Source organism: Poecilia latipinna, unplaced genomic scaffold (genome assembly GCF_001443285.1).
Source record: "Poecilia latipinna isolate Pla-1442-1.1 unplaced genomic scaffold, P_latipinna-1.0 Scaffold1459, whole genome shotgun sequence".
NCBI lineage: Eukaryota > Metazoa > Chordata > Actinopteri > Cyprinodontiformes > Poeciliidae > Poecilia > Poecilia latipinna.
In genome coordinates this window covers 55771-72452 of record NW_015114075.1, presented here as the reverse complement: position 1 = coordinate 72452, position 16682 = coordinate 55771, and the positions used below count along the sequence as shown (strand labels likewise).

Below are 16682 nucleotides of genomic sequence, written 5' to 3'. Positions count from 1 at the left end.
CACCTGCTAGTGGATTCTCTGACGGGAATCCACTCAGTTTGGAACAGATGGGACGCTAACATCTGGCCTCCACTCATAAATATTACAGCTCTGTCTTCTAAAAATAGCGCTACTGATCTCGTAACAAGTGTGAAAGCGAAACTCTGCCGATGACTGGGAGCCGGTGAACACAGTCAGCAGCTGGGAGAAATCTGAAAAATTCCACGGACAAGTTAAATGGAATAAAACAGGCGAGGGAGTGCCAGAACCTTCATCTCACCAAAATGGAAACGCCTGATACGTGCCAATAAATGGCTTTATTTTAGGGAGCAGAAACTGCGTAAAAATAATCACTGAGCGCGTTTGTTTTGGATCGCTTTTGGAACACCTTCGCTGCCAACACTGCAGCAAAACAAGAGCGCTCTGAAATTGTATGCAGTAATAACACCCTGTTCTATTTACGTTGCTCTTCAGGAGTTTACGCACACTTACTGCTGAAGCCAGAAGTTTACATGCGCCAAACAAAAACGCATGCAGTTAACTCAAATGAGTCGGTTAACCTATCAGACGTTTCTAAAGCCATGACATCATCACCTGGGCTTCTCCTTGTCGTTTAAGGAGATAGAAATCATTGTGGATGTAAACTTCTGACTTTAAAGGAATAATTGTCTGACATATTATTTCTCTCATTGTGAGACATTGAGCAAACAGAAATAATTTAGGTACCGGTAATTCGAACTGATCTAAAACAAGAGAGGTTTGGTCTAATTTAATTTCAGACAATGAGAAAAAAAAAGGTAGACGTGTCATTTTATTGTGTGAATGCGAACTTCTGGTTTCTGCAGTATAAGCACTGATGTCAAATTCATTTGTGATTCTTTGGTGATGCATTTAAACAGTTCTTCGTAAAGGTGAACTGATAAGAAAACACACAGCTTCAGTGACGACAAACACAGCAGATAAAGGTCTGGGTCAGGTTAGGAACTTAATGTGTAATCTGCTTCCTCTATTCCAAAACCAGTTATATTGACATGTACTCTGTTAAAGCTTCAAACTCAACTCTACTGCATGGATCATGTTGAAAGTTAAAAGAATTTAAAGGAACTCCAGCTTTATTCAGAAGAAGAGTGTTTTGGATGTGCTGCCTTGACTGTGGTGATAGAATGTTATTGGAAACAGAAAGTGTGTGGTTTCTCTGGAACTTAAAGCTGCAGTATGTAACTTTTACAGAAATAAGTTGTTTTTTTCCCCCACATTTGTTAAAACCGTCACCATGTCGTAACAGTGTGTTATGAGACAGATCATCTGTGACAAGATCAATCTTCTGCACCTCCTCTCTGAGCTGCTACTGCCGTCTGAAGAAATGCACCATTCCTGACCAAAAACAACCAATCAGAGCCAGGGGGAGGGTCTTAGCGCTGTCAATCAAACTCTGGCACACGCTGCTAAATGTGCTGACGGCGGAGAAACAACTTACTGTTGCAGTTTAGTTTTAACCTTGTGTGTATTCTGGGAAATCCACAATAAATTCAAACAAGTGCACCAGATTCTCTTTTCAAATTAATAGAAGTTGGTTCAAATGCATCACTAAAGAAGCAAAGCCAGTATGCCAATTATTAAAAATGTTTGTAAACTTCTGGCCAGAAGCTTGTGTGCTGTGAATCCTAGAATCCCTTCCTCAGAAGTTGGACATGTCATCGGCACTGCTTACCGCTGTGCAGAACATGCACTTGCAGCCCTCCAGTTCATTGATGGCTTCGAGCGGCTGCAGGCTGAGGCACAGCTTGCAGAACACATCCTGGCTACTCGGGGCACAGGCAGCGGCCATCACTGGTGACGGATCCCTGTCTTCCAGGTGAATAGAGGGACTCCTGCTGGCCATGGTGGGAGGAGGCAGGGCGGCTCTAGGCCTTCCGCTGGCCTTGACGATGACGATGATCTACGGTTGCCATAAATCTGGAAGCAGAAATGAAACGGATTTATTCACGTACAACTCCGCTTCCTTCCTCTTTAGACCGATTCTGGAAAGTTTACCAACTCTGATGGTTTTCCATGTGTCTGTATAATCACCTTTCCCAATATATGATGTCATCTTTCAGGCCAGAGGTCTATGTTTAGCAATCCTAAAGTTATTAGGCATCACTTTAATCATTCTGAGTGTAAGAATTAATCATATGTTGTGTCATCTATACTGTTTCTTGTCTTGTCCAAGAAACAGTTAAAAATACATTTTAAGAGAACAAATCAACATTATGTTGAAAATTCTTGGGCGGTTTTGTATCACAGTTGAGGTCCTGTTTTCTAAATTCTGTACAATTGTTTTCTGTACAGTGAACTGTAGTTAGAGGAGTTCACAAGTCATTTTGACCAAGTCCAAGTTAAGCAAGTAAGTAAAGTCAACGACTGAAACTAACATTTTCTCATCACATTCCAAACATCTAGGTCACCTGACCGCTAACCCTCTATCGCTGTAGGTTTGGTTTCCGGCACAGCATTTTTGTAATCACCTTTCAGTCTAATATTTATTAAGTTATGTTTCAATTGTTTAACATTTAATTTACCAACCAAAAATCAGTTGAAAGCTGATTTATGTTATTTAGAAAGTTGTTTAAATCTAATATTTACCCCATTAGAAATATAAATAGACCTTAATGTTGCAAAAAATAATAAGTGTAAATGATTAAACCAGTTCAAATTTGATTTCCAAATGAATCAAACAGTATGTTTGATTCATTTAGTTAACTTAGTTAAGCACTAAGTTAACTTTTATCCCCATCTTCATACTGCCCTCTTAATATGCTGCACTAAACATTGTCTTGATTCTCTTCTTTTTAATAATATTGGGAACTATTTTCTAAATCCAATTTGTTCTCAACCATAAATAATAATGTTCAAATTTAAGATATATATGACAACATAATGAACGAAGCTAAGTGTTGTAAGTGATGAGCAACATTAACAGTGATAACATTTAAAAATATACACAAAACATAGCAAGTTTACTTAAGAAACACTGCACATTATCACATTTGTCCAAAATATACTGTAAAATATAATATTTGTAAAGAAAACACCAAGCCTATTCTAATACATACCAGACATCAACAAAAACAGGGGACGAGCTGTCAGTTACCAGTTACTATGGTAACCACCCACTGCCAAGAGCAGCATAACAGAACTTAAAACACTAAAGAAACATAGAAAAAATAAAATCAAAGAACAAATTTTTGACAAACATTGTTACATTAAAATCCTGTTACATGTGTTTTGTAGATAAAAATGTAACGCCGTCACGTCGCTGCGTGTGTGGACAACAAAAAATCTGGTTCGTTAAAACTCATTACAATGAATCATAATAACGTTTAAATACATATGTGGGTGATTCTTTTTTTGCGGCAACATTCCATGTCTCCATGTTTTGCTTACAATTATTTTTTGGAAAATGTGCCAAATATTTACAACAAAGTATTTTAATTATATATTTATATGTTTGCCATTATTCAAATATAAATGAAATGCCTTTTAAATATTATTTTGTTCTTTACACACCTTTTTGGTGACCAACATGCTCAATTTCATTGCGTCCCCAGAGCAATGTAATAGACTTCCTCATGAAGTTTAAACTATGAAATATATATATATTTATGTTTTTCTTCAATAAGTTGATTGACTGGACTAAACATTATTTTAATATGCAATTGAATCTGTTGAAACTATTTTTCTTATTTGATATTTTCTTCATATTATACATGTCCCAGTACTAACTTTCCACCCTGTTAGGATTTTTCCTTTTTGCCTTCAAAAAGTCTAAAATTCCATAAAAACCATTTAATGCAAGTGACATCAATTGGTTTTGAAGTAAATTCAACCATGGAAAACAAAGTAAGCTTCAACTGTCACCATCTCTGTACTTTTTCTTATCTTAAATATGTTAAACCTGGATGAGTAAAGCTTAAAGTTTCACCCTGTTAGGATAGATTGTGAAAAATGTTTATTCAGTAGAATTTAAAAAACATTACATTAGATTTAGTCATTAAAGGTTTGTTATTATGTTGAAGGTTAGCTAGCTAAATGTTCACCACATAAAGAGCTACAGGTAGATTAGTTAGAAAAGTTCCACCCTATGTTCATGAACCAAACAGAGTGGAAATTAGGGTGAAAAGTAATCATTTTAAGTAAAATAAAAAATGTCAGATGATGGAATAGAGCTGCAGAGTAATCTGAGGTATTAACAGATGTCTTTGCCATTTGTCTGTTTTCATTTCACTTGGTACCCCCATTGACTCCTGTGAGGGGAACAATGAGTACCTGTCATAGGAAAATCCACTACAGGGATATCACATGTTTTCCCAAATAGAGCCAGGACAAATACTCTGCCTATACTTTGACTTGAAATAGGCAATCCTGCAACCAATGATGAAAATCGTCAGATTTTAGAATCGGAGACATTAATTTTCCACCCTGTTATGGGACAATCCACCATGTTATGTTCTATTCCACACATGTTTTTATTAAATATTGTTACAGAAACATTAAGTACTGTGAATTTTTCTGTGCCATGTTGGGAATTGAAGACCAATAAATGCACATATTGATATAAATTTTTAAAATTACCAATATTTTCAATGCTGTCAGTAATAATGAGTAAAAAAAAGTATTTTCTTTACAATACAGACATAAATGATTCGTAACTACATGATGTGTTACAATTTCAAAAATAAAACATTATATAGTAAAAGGGACACACTCTTTTTAAGAAAAAGTCATTATTTTTCTAAATTTACATGTTTAACTATTTGTGGTCTATATGTAAATGTTCATAACAGGGTGGAACACATTCAGAGACAATGGTGAAAAAAAACACCTGTAATTATTAATTCATCCAGTCCTGAGCTTGCCCATTATTAATTTCTTATTGTTAAACATGTCAGTGTTGTAACAAAATACTTAAAACTTAAAACATTAATACTTTTTTTTTTCAAATGTTCTGAAGCCGAAATGTTGCCGCAAAAAATGAATCACCCATGTGTGAAGCTTAACATTAGTGAAGCAATACAAAAGTAAGAAAATTTGCTCCAGAAAAAGATGAATCTACCTTGCTCTGACCAAAAGGCATTTCCTTTATTTAACAGAAAAATCAGTAAGTCCTTGAATAAGGATTTGTATAAATTATTACAAATCATTATTCAAGGACTTACAGATTACTTTTTTCTTCAGTTCTTAAGAAAATCAAGAAAATGGCTGCTGAAGCTTTGTCCCTATCACTTGATGGTTCTGTTTGCAGCTTATGTACTGCGTGTAAGTGAGAGGCTGTTTAAAAGGCCCTTGAACATAGGAAGTGGTTGATGCAGTGCAACGCTTCCAAACTCATGTACGTGTTGTTGACGGTGCAGGGTTGAGCGGTGTAATGTGGGCCATTCTGGCCACAGACCTCTGTGAGGACAGCTGTAATGATCCTTTCAATAAGAAAAGATCATCAAAAGCAAAACCTAAAAGATTCCTGTGCAAATGTTGACAAGTACCAAATATCTGAAGCCTATAATTGATTTTTATGGGGTGTTTTTTTATATTGTCATATCAGGCTGACATGACCTGTATTTTAGGTTCACAGTTTACAATGTAGATATGAAGCAGATCAGGTGTAACGTTGAGCTAAAAGCCCAAACAGCTGAAAAGATGAGCTGTCCAATCTCATTGATCTTTGCTCCAAAGAGCTGGGTGCCTATTTGCATCTGACACAGGGAATGAAATCTACCCTCTGGGCGAAACCAGGTCCATTTATATGTGACCTGATTATGTGGTTATTATTTGCCTCTCAAGTCTGAACATGGATTAACCCAACTTAATCACCCTTGGAAAATCAGTAGGGTTTGGCAAATGTTCCACTCTGTGACCAGGCTAACTACTATTAGCAGTACAAGTGGCGCATGTATCGTTTTACATGTTCACAAATAGAAATAATGGCACACAAGCTGACAAAGTACAAAAACATAAACTGGATTCAGCCCAGAGTGGATTTTGGGGTTAAGGTTAGTGAGGAAAATCAATTTGTCCCTGTTGGAATTCTCACTTCAGAGAGCTTTCCTATCCCAAGCTTGAGGACCTTGAAGTATAAATTGTTTTAAAATGTCTTGACCAAATGGTGGTCCTTGTACACCTGATTGTCTAAAAGAACAGGAAATTGTTGCAAAAACTTTGAGATCCAAGCTCTCTCTTCCTCCGGGAACCAGCTCAGTCAAGTTTAGGTGCAATTTGGAGGTGTGTGCCCTTCCCACCAGGTAGGAGAACTGCAGTGCAGCACCTCTTGCTTGTGCAAGGTGCCTAAAAGCTGTTGATCTCAACCAAACTCTCAAGATCTACAGGTTGACACACCTGAGTCTGTGTCTTCGTAGATAAGCTAAGCTAACGTGTGATTGCTAGCATGAGGAATGTACTCTGCAAACAGCTTGACTGGAAACGGTTTTAGCCACTCCGTTTGTAACGCTTTAATCAGTGTACTACAAAATGAAGGGTAGAAAAAATAAGTTTTATATTATACTCCAGCCCTAAGCCCCAACAATGGCAATATAAACAGCTTTTCACCTCATAAAGGGTTCTAAACGTCATACAGAGGAATTCTTTCTTGGTAAGAAAAACAGATCTTTTGTTAATAGTTGACAGAGGGCAAGATAATTCTATCTTGGACGATAGATCCGGACCATCTCCAAAGGACAGAGCCCCACCCAAAAACAACAAATCAGTCCTCTGTTTTCAAAAAAACATGAGTAATAAAGTCATAATCTGGGATTTGCACTTAATCCCGAGAAGGACTGCGGGTTGGACTCGAAACAGGGTCACACAGGAAGCTGCTGTGTTAAAAACAAACTGCAGCCCGAGCAGCTGCTGAAATCACAAACTGCCTTGAACACGCTATGAAAGTTGGCAGGAAACTTCTGCAGCAGTTCGACCACTGCAGCCAGTTTTTAGGCTGAACGCTCCAATATTATTATTATTAATATTATTATTTTTATTGTTATTATTATTATTATTATGGGTTATTAGCGATCTGCAGTTGCTTTACATGCGGAACAGCACCTTTTCTGCCCAGTCACGTTTTAATTTCCTCCTGTACTTCCATGCGGACCAGCTGAGGCGTCTGCTATCATCATGCCACAAAGTCTGCTAGCTTGTCCCATCCTGCCTGGGCCCTACAACCAACCCTGTGGTCTCACGCTGGAAAATAACAGCCTTCATTCACTTTGCCTCCCTCCATGGAAACTCCCCTTATGTCATTATTAATACAGTGGAGCTTTTGTTCAGGAGAAACTTTACAGTTGAACTTGAGATAACATCGGTGGGCAATCTGTCAATAGGGCAGAGCAGCTTCGATGAAGCAAACCGAAGGTGGTCTTTAAAGGACCTGCGCCTGCAGAATGCAACCCTATTTTAATGCAACAATGCAATCAGATGGCTAATGTTGGACGGATTTCCATCCAAATGTCTGCAGAAAGGCTGCATTTCAGCCTGGAGGCCTTCAGAAGTCTGACTGCATCCAGCCCCTCCATCTGCAAACATTCCAGCTCACACCACTGCTACAGAATGTCTTATATACAGCCTTGTGTGCAAACTGGGTTTTCTTCTGTTTAGATGAAATAATGATTAGTGTTCAGTCAGATGAAGGTCTGGATGGGAATGCTACTGAAGCTGAAAGAGGTCAGAGGAGTTTGGGGGGCATCAAAGCATCATTGTTAAGGCCTGGGATGGAAAACCAGATCAGCCTGGTGAGAAGCTGCTGCTGCTTTTGCACAGACAGCCACTGTGCCGCAGCAGGAGGCAGCTGTGTGTGTGTGTGTGTGTGTGTGTAGCAGAAATCATATGGCATCACTTTCACTGCTGTGTTCACACACGTCTGTGTAATTCAGAGGCGTTCTAACCTAATAATTTGAATGTTTATTTACTTTGAGAGAGACTGATACACGATCACATAACACAGCATAATACTGACTTACTGAAGAAGGAAATGAAAGTGGAAATAAATTAGCATCGATCATGTCTGCCAGCATCGGTTGCTTGTATTTATAGCCACATATATTTGACTAATATCATCACAAAAGAAAGGGGGGAAAAAATCTGTATATTTTTGCGAATACAAACTAAATACATCTGCGTTTTTAAAGCTCGCGCTTTCACACAGATCAGAACTGGCAGACGTGATTTTTTTGTACATATATCATTCTAGTAGCTGGAAATGCGTTAAAAGCAGACCTACCTTGCCTAAGGTGTGGGAGCAGCTTCCAGATCCGCAGCCGCAGTGCTCTCAGAGGAACATATGTTGATAAAAGAGTCTGCCTCTGTCATAACCTGCTGCTAGCCTGTAAAGCTCCCGCCGCGGCCCTGGACACGATCTTCCTCACTGAATTGGAGTTTGATGGAAGTGGAAAAACATCGCAGCAGCCCCGCGGCTCCCCCCGTCAGGACCGTGTCTCCGTGTGGGAGCTCTGCCTCCGCGGTATGAGCCCATCCAGGAAGCTCCGCTCGCTCTCCACTGAGCTCAACTCACGACTGCTCCTGCTGGTTGACTCGCTCAACTCACTCAACACTTGCTGCTTTCAAGTGCTGTCCGGAGAATTCAGACACTACGTATGACGACTACCCCATTGCGTTTAAAAGGGCAGTTTTGTGTTAAAATCGACTTGTTTTAACTTTACATCGTGTTTATAATGTTAGTCCATGATCAAAAACATACATGGAGTTTTAATTTGATTATTTTAGGCATGTTTGAGAAATCCATTAATGTCCCCAGGTATCCATTCCAGGGGAGACTAAAATGTCAGAAACTATTGCTCTCACCGAGCGACATGTTTTCCACGAAGCTCCTCCTCGAAACTGCTGTTTCCAACTCGAGTTTCAGAGAGGACTCTTCTCCCCGACACCCCCACTCAGCTTCTTCAGAAGGCAGCAGCAAAGAGAAAACATCTGGTCCAATGAACAAATCCTGAACTCATCATACGAACTACTCAGTGAAATGCTGGTGAAAATACACTAAGTTAAAAGATTACAAGAGGAGCATTGTTGTAATGATGTGCTCAGAGTATCAGAAAGAGCAAGAGCTTTTTAAAGAGACAGACCTAATTTCAATGCATTAAAATGGAAAACCAAGTTCCTTTGAAGTCATGTTTGACATATACAGCACTTTTATAATAACTGAACATAGTATAGTTACTTTTTTGTGCTATGAAATGGCACTATGTGCCTAGAAAATACCTAATACCACCCCTTTAATTCATCCTAAAAGTATTGCTCCACATGTTTTTATCATTATGTTTTTATCATTTTATCATTTTATTTTATCAAATAAAATGAACAAAAATATAAAAAAAATTTGAGTTTGAATGAGGATGCACTTTAAAATAAAGATAAATTGTACATTCTACTTTCAAATTTTGATTTGGCTACAAAAGTAGATACATTGAAAAGTAATAAAACTCATCAAGCAAAGAATTTTGTTTCAGGATCAAGAGTGGCATGATGTTTTAAGATTACAGCAAACTCTTTTTGGCCTTTTTTTGTACAGTCCATATACAATTCACTTAAAGTAGCTTTTTGTCTGCTTGTGCTCAGAGAACCAGATATCCTACACATGAAACAGAAGCTCCTCATAAAGAGGTTCAAAATGTGGACATGTCTGTTTCAGCTACAGCGGCAAACTCAAAGTCATTGAACATAGAGTACGAATTAGTTCTTACTCGACATAACAGAAAAGAAATCAATGCTGCTGAATATGAGCGTCCCTCTACTTTCTGCACATTTGTGGATGGGTTGTTCTGCAGAGATAAAGTTGCCTTGCAGTTACTGATTCACTGGAACTTGAACTCCTTTATATATGTCATGAAATTTCCAAAATCAAATGTGAAGTATAGTTTGGCTAAAAATGGTTTGCGTGAAAGCAAAAGCAAAAGCAAAATGAGGACATGGGTGGCTTATGTGTAAGGAAGGAAATACAGTTTACTTGATAACAGCATTTCTCTACAGAAAACAAATGAAATACAAAATGTTGTACAGAAAACCCATAAAATAACTATTAAAATCAAATGGCAATAAAATAAAAAGTATAATATACCACAAAAACAAATTAAAAGTTATTGTTCCACGATAAATTTACTGGATCTCAGAGCAGCCTTTAATACAATTGCCCATAACAAATAGCCTGAGGGTTTTAGCTACTACCTTTGGTTCTGCATTAGACTTATTTACTTCCTAATATTTATGTAGAATGAATATTTGCCATACCAGAATTTTTCTGGCAAATAAGTTCACCTCTAAGATTGCTTGTATAACCTGAGGGGCTCCACAGGTTTCAGTTCTGGATCCATTTTTGTTGCTTTTGTTGCCCAATCCTCTATTGTTTGTAGTAGATCAGTAACTGACTTTCCAGCAATTACCTTGTTTTGAATACCAAAAAGACTGAGACGATGATCATAGCCCCGAACTATAAACAACCTCAGTCAGGCTCTTGCTTTTTTTTTTTGTTTTTTTTGTTCATCGACTAAGTCATTTGCAATCTGGTGTATAATCCGTGTTCTTCTTGAGCTTTGACTCACATGTAAAATCTCTGTGAAGTTCCTGCTTCTTTCATTTCAGGAACATTTCTAAACTGTGTCACATGGTTTCAAGTCAGCTGAATGGAAATGAAAATTCAATGTATTTGTGTCACCACATTCAGACTATTGCAATGTCCTGTTTACTGGTTTGAATAAATCATCCATTTCATTCGTCCAAGAAACACAGAAGTGCCAAACTACTGACGTGTTCCAGCAGGCGACACCACATAACCCCTATTCTATACTTTTTGCATTGAATGCCAAGAGATTTAAGGATTCGTTTTAGGGAGTATATGTATTTTCTTGGTAGAACAGGACAACTCTTTTGGAGCATGATGTTGTATGTGATGCAAACCTCATTTTGCCAATGTTTTAGAGATTGTGCAGAAAAACACAAGGTAATAAAGAGTGAAATAAATATATCCTTGAATACAGCACTGCTGATTACAGATTACTGCCAAGTTAATGCTCTTACCAAGCCACATGCTGTTCCGCTACCTCTCATTGCAGACTGTGTTGACAAAACGGCCTCTGCTCAATATCTGACCTAGTGGGCCGTTAGGAGTCCTATAGCTCCCCCTGGAAAATCCATAGCACTTCCATAGAACCCTGAAGAAAATATCAAATTATTTTTTTTTTATCTAAGTTAATATTCTTTAATATGTGGTTGCTGTGATATTTTCCTTGCTAAATACAACTGATTAAAAAAAACAACAATCAATGATTATATATTGAGTAAAAAAAAAAATCCTCCCATCTTGCAACAGGAAATGAACTTGTATGCCTATTTTCATTTCCAGAAAACATCTGAAAGGCACCCATAATGTGAATATGGATCGTTTTCTACAGCCCAAATTTCCAGGAGACAACTGTGGATAAAACAAAAAAGGTCAGATCATCCGTTTGGCAGCATTCCAGATATTTAAAACAAAAAACTATTCAATAATTATCTATATCGACTCTCATGTGACATGCTTACATTGGGATGAGTTTTTCAGCCATATTGTCCTGCCATATATTTTAGTTAAATAGCAGAATACCACATATTCACTATCCACTTTATTGGTGACTGTTGTAGATGTCGGGGTTCTGAGTTGTTCTGTATGTTCAGAACTGTAATAACAATGATCCTTCATACCGTCAGATCATCTTCAGTATATTGCTCTTAGCATCTGCAGATAAGGATTTCTGGAGCTGCCACTGCTGACAAGTTCCCCTAACTCATGGAGCAAAGGAAATCTTTGCTTCTATTATTCTCTTCGGAGGGTAATACTGTTCTGAGTTTTGGGTTAGGAGTGCTCCTGCTGCATGAACAAGGTGGTGTCTTATCTGGATGGTGTGGTTGCATATCTGCATGGTATACAGCAACACTTGCCATGTTGGTAGGACCAAGAAACTGTTTGATGGCCTGAGAGATGCATATCAGACCATTTGGTTAGATGTGAGTTTGCTAAGGAAACTGTCACTTACTTAGGGAAAGTAGTTAAGCAAGGATGTGTGCAGCCAGTTCAAACTAATCTTTTTTGTTATTGAACAATGTCAACAAACTAAAGGGAACTTACGCGTTTCCTGCCCAGTGGGTTACTACCGCAGTTTCTGTCCAAACTTCTCAATTTTAGTTGCTTCCTTGATTGAACTTTTAAAAACAAAGGTTCAGTTTATGTAGTCAACTTATTGTCAAGAGGCTTTTGAATACATTAAAACAATGTATTTATGTTGTCACTGCTGGTATGCTGCTACAATATGATGGGAATGATGTTCAACATCCTGTGAGTTTCTTCTCCATGAAGTTTAACTTGCATAGTGATACTATTCTGTCATTAAAAATGAAGCATTTACTATTGCCAAGGCATTTCAACACACAAGAGCCATAATCCTATCACTTTTTGGAACTTGCTGCATTGTCTTAATCACTGAAAGATGCAGTGGTTTTTGTTTTTCAGGTATTCGCCACATAAAAAGTTCTGAAAAACACAGGGAATATGGCTTGTCAAGAGCCTCTTGCTCTTAGGGTGTGTTGTCACTTTGTGCCCATTGATCAAAGCTCTCTTGCCCTATTTGTTACCTTAAAGTGTTTTCTCTAGATATAATACCAATAAGTGTTGGCTTGTAGCTTAGGACTGGAGCGTTGAATTAGGATATCTAAATTGGCGAGCATGCCAATTTCCAACAAAGTATTTCCACGATTTAATGTCACAAGTATTAAGTTTGTAGTCTTAACTGGATTCTTAGTGGAATCCATTTCTTTAAGAGAGGGGTGGTGATTACTCCACCACTAAGGGTCTCTTTTTGTTTTTGTCTTTCAGGCATTTCAACACACAAGAGCCATAATCCTATCACTTTTTGCTTCTGTTGGAACCTGTCAACAGAAGCACGAGTTTCTCCTGGTCACCGTTGCACCCATCTAACCTTCAAGGTGACTTCTCTGTTCGGTGGGAGCCAAACACCACAGTGTTTGGTTTTTTGTTATGTCTGAGTTTTTTGCACCATATACATTTCCACACATCCAGGCATTCTAAAATTACTGATAATTGTTTATTTAAATAAATTATTTTCTTAAAATATTACCACCTTGTGTTAATATTTTAACACAAGTTTGTTACAGTCCCTCACTTTGTTACAGTCCACTAGTCAGGCTGTAACAAGTGCGAGAATGAAATGCCACAACAGAATTTGTGCAGAGTTTGGCTCCACACAAGCTATAAATGCTAGAGTGAGTGTGGGAGGAGGACCAGGAGTGAGTGATGGACATTTAAAAAAGGCACTCCAAATCGGACAAACAATGACATGAGCCCAAATAAATAAGTGATCTAACTACATGATGCAAATCGTTTCCTCTCTTAAATTATATTATACATTTGGAAGCAACTTAATGAGTTGCACTTGCAAAGAATGGTCTAAAAAAGAGAAAATATCCAGTGGGTTGAACTTGCTTGGCCAAATTTCAGAGGAGAAAATTACTGAAAGGCAGTCATAGCTCACATAACTCCTCATCAAAACCATAGTGTGGAAAGCTATTACTGAAAGGACAACTTGTCTGATTAATCAGTCAAGCTAGAGAAGCAGAAGCTCAAACTGGCTGCCTCTGTTCTCAGCAAAGAACAGAAAACAGAGGCCTCAACAGATTGAAACAAAGTCCAATAAGTCTTGACTTCTGCTGCAACATTCAAATCGTAGGGTCAGAATTAGGTGTAAGCAACATGAAAGTGTGCATACATCATGCCTTGTATCTACAATTCATGTTGTTAGTGAGATGGTGTGTTAGAGACCAAATTACCATTGTTTGCACACCACAGTTACGTAAATCTTCCAATGGCTACAACCAGCATACTTTAAAGCAATTTTCTTGTCTTGTCTCCTACCACATCACACAGCTTAAATCATCTAAAACTGGGTTTTTGAACATGACAATGAGCTCTGTACTCCAATGACCTACACAGTCAACAGACCTCGATCCAAAATAGCACCTTTGGGATGTGATCGAACAGTATATTCGCATCATGGATGTGCAGGCAACAAATCCAAGATGTTGTCAAGTCAGCAGGAATCACTATGTTGTGGGAATCTTTTTTAATCCTCGGTGAATCTCTACGGTAAACAAAAGAGAAAGTTGTGAAAGGGGATATGTGAGGTACGTAATTCTTCTAAGTGTACCCAATAAAATGGCATTTGAGTGTATAGTATATATAGCATGTTGTTAAGGCAAAGGAGATTGCTCTGAAGAAAACAAAGTTCAACCGAGTCATGTTGTTTATGACACTGATCTTTCCCAGAAATGACAGCTTGAAGTGCAACCCCCAACACTACAACTTCCCCTTCAACTTTTATACCCCAGCTCTGTGTCTGATACAAGGAAATGGTTTTTGAAATGTTCTCAACAACCTATTTCTGTTGGGGAATGGCATGATAGCAATAATAATAATAATAATAATAATAATAATAATAATAATAATATATATTAAAAAAAACATGCATTATACAATTACAATACAGGTTGTGGGTTAAATAACCTTCATTGGTGTGCTTTTTGTTATACTGTGTTCTCAAACAATATGCAGGTTTGAAACTTGCATCAGACGAAAACAGCGCAAAGAAAGTATTTGATAAAAGGTACAAAGAAAAATAAAACCATGGCACGTTTTTTTATTCAACATGTGCGACAACAAAAGGACCTCAGACCTCATTTGGCGCTAATGCACTCATCTACAATAGGAACTAAACACAAAGAGCATGATGCAATCTAACACGAGAGCTTCTCCTCAGTCCGTGCCTGTATTTGTGTTGAAGAGCAGTTTGACTGTAAATCACCTGACGTAAACCGCAAGTCAGAGCGCGCATGCGCTGGGATTTTTTACTATATAAGAAAGCGATTGCCTCTTTTAGGGATTATTTTATCAGAACCACCGCAGTCATGGGTAGCCCCGGCCAGCAGAACCCGAATTCCGCGGCTGACAATAATCTGACTAAAATAATAGAAAGAGCATCGACAACTCAGGTAAGGTTACGGCAGCGTCACGGACTCTTAATATGCCTTCCTTTTCATTAACAGCATAAAAGTCACGTTGTCGACTAAAAGAGATACGTTCTCAAAGTACAAACGATTCTAAAAATGTAGTTTGGCTTCTATCTATAACTTTACAGCGATTTTCTATGATAGTTTCCAGTGAAGGTAGAGGGGTTTGGAGGGAGTGCGGGGAATCCCCGTCGCGCGACTTGAAGTTTAGGAGCAAGCACGAGACTTAGAAACTCATTTGACTGCTTTACCTTTGTTTCAAAGGCCTTATGTTAGAAACTCATATTTATTTGTTGCTCCCTGCTACAGGTTATGACGTTTAAAGGGTTCAGCATGCAGAGACTCTTCCAAGTGATGCAGGCTGTGGCTGTGAGAAGCTGCAGCAAAGCCTGCCAGTTCTTCTGCCTCCCTGCTGTTGAAAAGAGGAAAGGTTCCTCAGGTAAATAATTTATTTAAGTAGAAATATTTATATGGCGACGTGGAGGCCGAAAAGTTCACAATCAACATCTGCTTCACTACTGTTGACAGATAAGACTCTTCATCTCAGGGAGGAGAAAAACGCACAAGGTAACCAGGGTTTTTATTATTCAGCCTCTGTTCTTACTGTTGTGCTATAAAATAATTCACATTAAGACTTATATATATATATATATATATATATATATATATATATATATATATATATATATATATATATATATATATATATACATACATTGTTTTATTTGTATTTGAACATAAATCTAATAGGCTTATATGTGGATTATGTCAAAGTAAAGCAGCTGTTGGACGCAAAAAAAGTTTTTTTCTTCAGTAAATAATGATGTAATTCCGCTGTGGCGTCACTCTGGAAAAGATCTACTTCCTATTTCAATGTTCTTTCGCTTTTCACTACCTCCACTGACAGATCGACTCACGAGCCCGCCTCCTACCGTTCTGATCATTAACATCAGCAACTCCACCATGATCAACTGCGTCATCGGGGATTCCCACCCCTCCGCAGCGGGTGAGCGGCGGCCTCTGTTGGAGGGCTCTCAGCTGCAGAAAGCAGGTGGGTAACAACTGCAGCTCACACTCGTGCATCTTGAGGGGTTTTTTTTTTTTTTTAGCACCTGAACACATCGCACCCCCTCACCTTGCGTTCCTGCTCATGTTACAGTTGAGGTGAGCTGCAGTTGCTGCCAAAGCCTGCAGGAGGCGGCACAGGCCGCGCCTTCAGAGCCTCCTCATCCACTCGCGCAGCACCAGAACATCATCATCCACGGCTCGTGCCTCAGCAACGTCATCGTGGGAGACAACAACTACATGCACGTTCAACAGGACGAACTGCTCGACTAAAAGCAGTTCGTCCCAGAGACATCTGAAGCCTCTCACACTAAAGGCAGGAAGGGACTTCAAGCAGTCTCACTGACATCACTGCTGGTTTGTTTGTCCCATGACTCGTGAACATGTCAAACAGGGGTGCTGTTAAAAAAAAAAAAGAAAGAAAAGAAAAAACAATCTAGTAGAAACGAAAGCACTCTTAAAGGTTCTCTAACTGTGGTCCTCCTCGGAAGCGTTGGGCGTTGTGCAATGCTGGAGCTTCTGCTTCCCTGACTTAAAGAAGGGGA

General features: G+C 38.5%; 2 protein-coding genes across 3 annotated transcripts in view; one reads left to right on the top strand and one right to left on the bottom strand.

The window, feature by feature from the left end:
- The window catches only part of rnf144b (ring finger protein 144B), a 31845-nt gene extending 23326 nt beyond the window's left edge, over window positions 1–8519 (bottom strand). Inside the window, exons 1-2 of the mRNA XM_015057392.1 lie at window positions 8228–8519; window positions 1691–1935 (exon numbers count right to left, since the gene is read on the bottom strand). Of these exons, the coding sequence (XP_014912878.1) occupies window positions 1691–1861 (171 nt within the window). The 5' untranslated portion in view covers window positions 1862–1935; window positions 8228–8519. The remainder of the gene's footprint in view (window positions 1–1690; window positions 1936–8227) is intronic.
- LOC106962777 (uncharacterized) lies at window positions 6356–16546 on the top strand. 2 transcript variants are annotated; one of them, XM_015057395.1, is made up of 6 exons: window positions 6356–6361; window positions 14927–15054; window positions 15382–15511; window positions 15601–15639; window positions 15980–16123; window positions 16232–16546. In XM_015057395.1, the coding sequence occupies exons 2-6, from the start codon at window positions 14971–14973 to the stop codon at window positions 16408–16410; spliced, it is 576 nt and encodes a 191-aa protein (XP_014912881.1). In that variant the 5' UTR covers window positions 6356–6361; window positions 14927–14970; the 3' UTR covers window positions 16411–16546. The 2 variants fall into 2 exon arrangements, with proteins under 2 accessions (XP_014912881.1, XP_014912880.1); XM_015057394.1 differs by lacking the exon at window positions 6356–6361 and having other exon boundaries at window positions 14830–15054.
- The last annotated feature ends 136 nt before the right edge of the window (window positions 16547–16682 follow it).

Excerpts from the sequence above, each read along its gene's own strand:
- LOC106962777 (XM_015057394.1), top strand. The coding sequence starts at position 14,896 with ATGCGCTGGGATTTTTTACTATATAAGAAAGCGATTGCCTCTTTTAGG. Across the intron at positions 15,055-15,381 it reads AAAGAGCATCGACAACTCAG|GTTATGACGTTTAAAGGGTT; the intron begins GTAAGGTTACGG and ends TCCCTGCTACAG. Across the intron at positions 15,640-15,979 it reads GGAGGAGAAAAACGCACAAG|ATCGACTCACGAGCCCGCCT; the intron begins GTAACCAGGGTT and ends CTCCACTGACAG.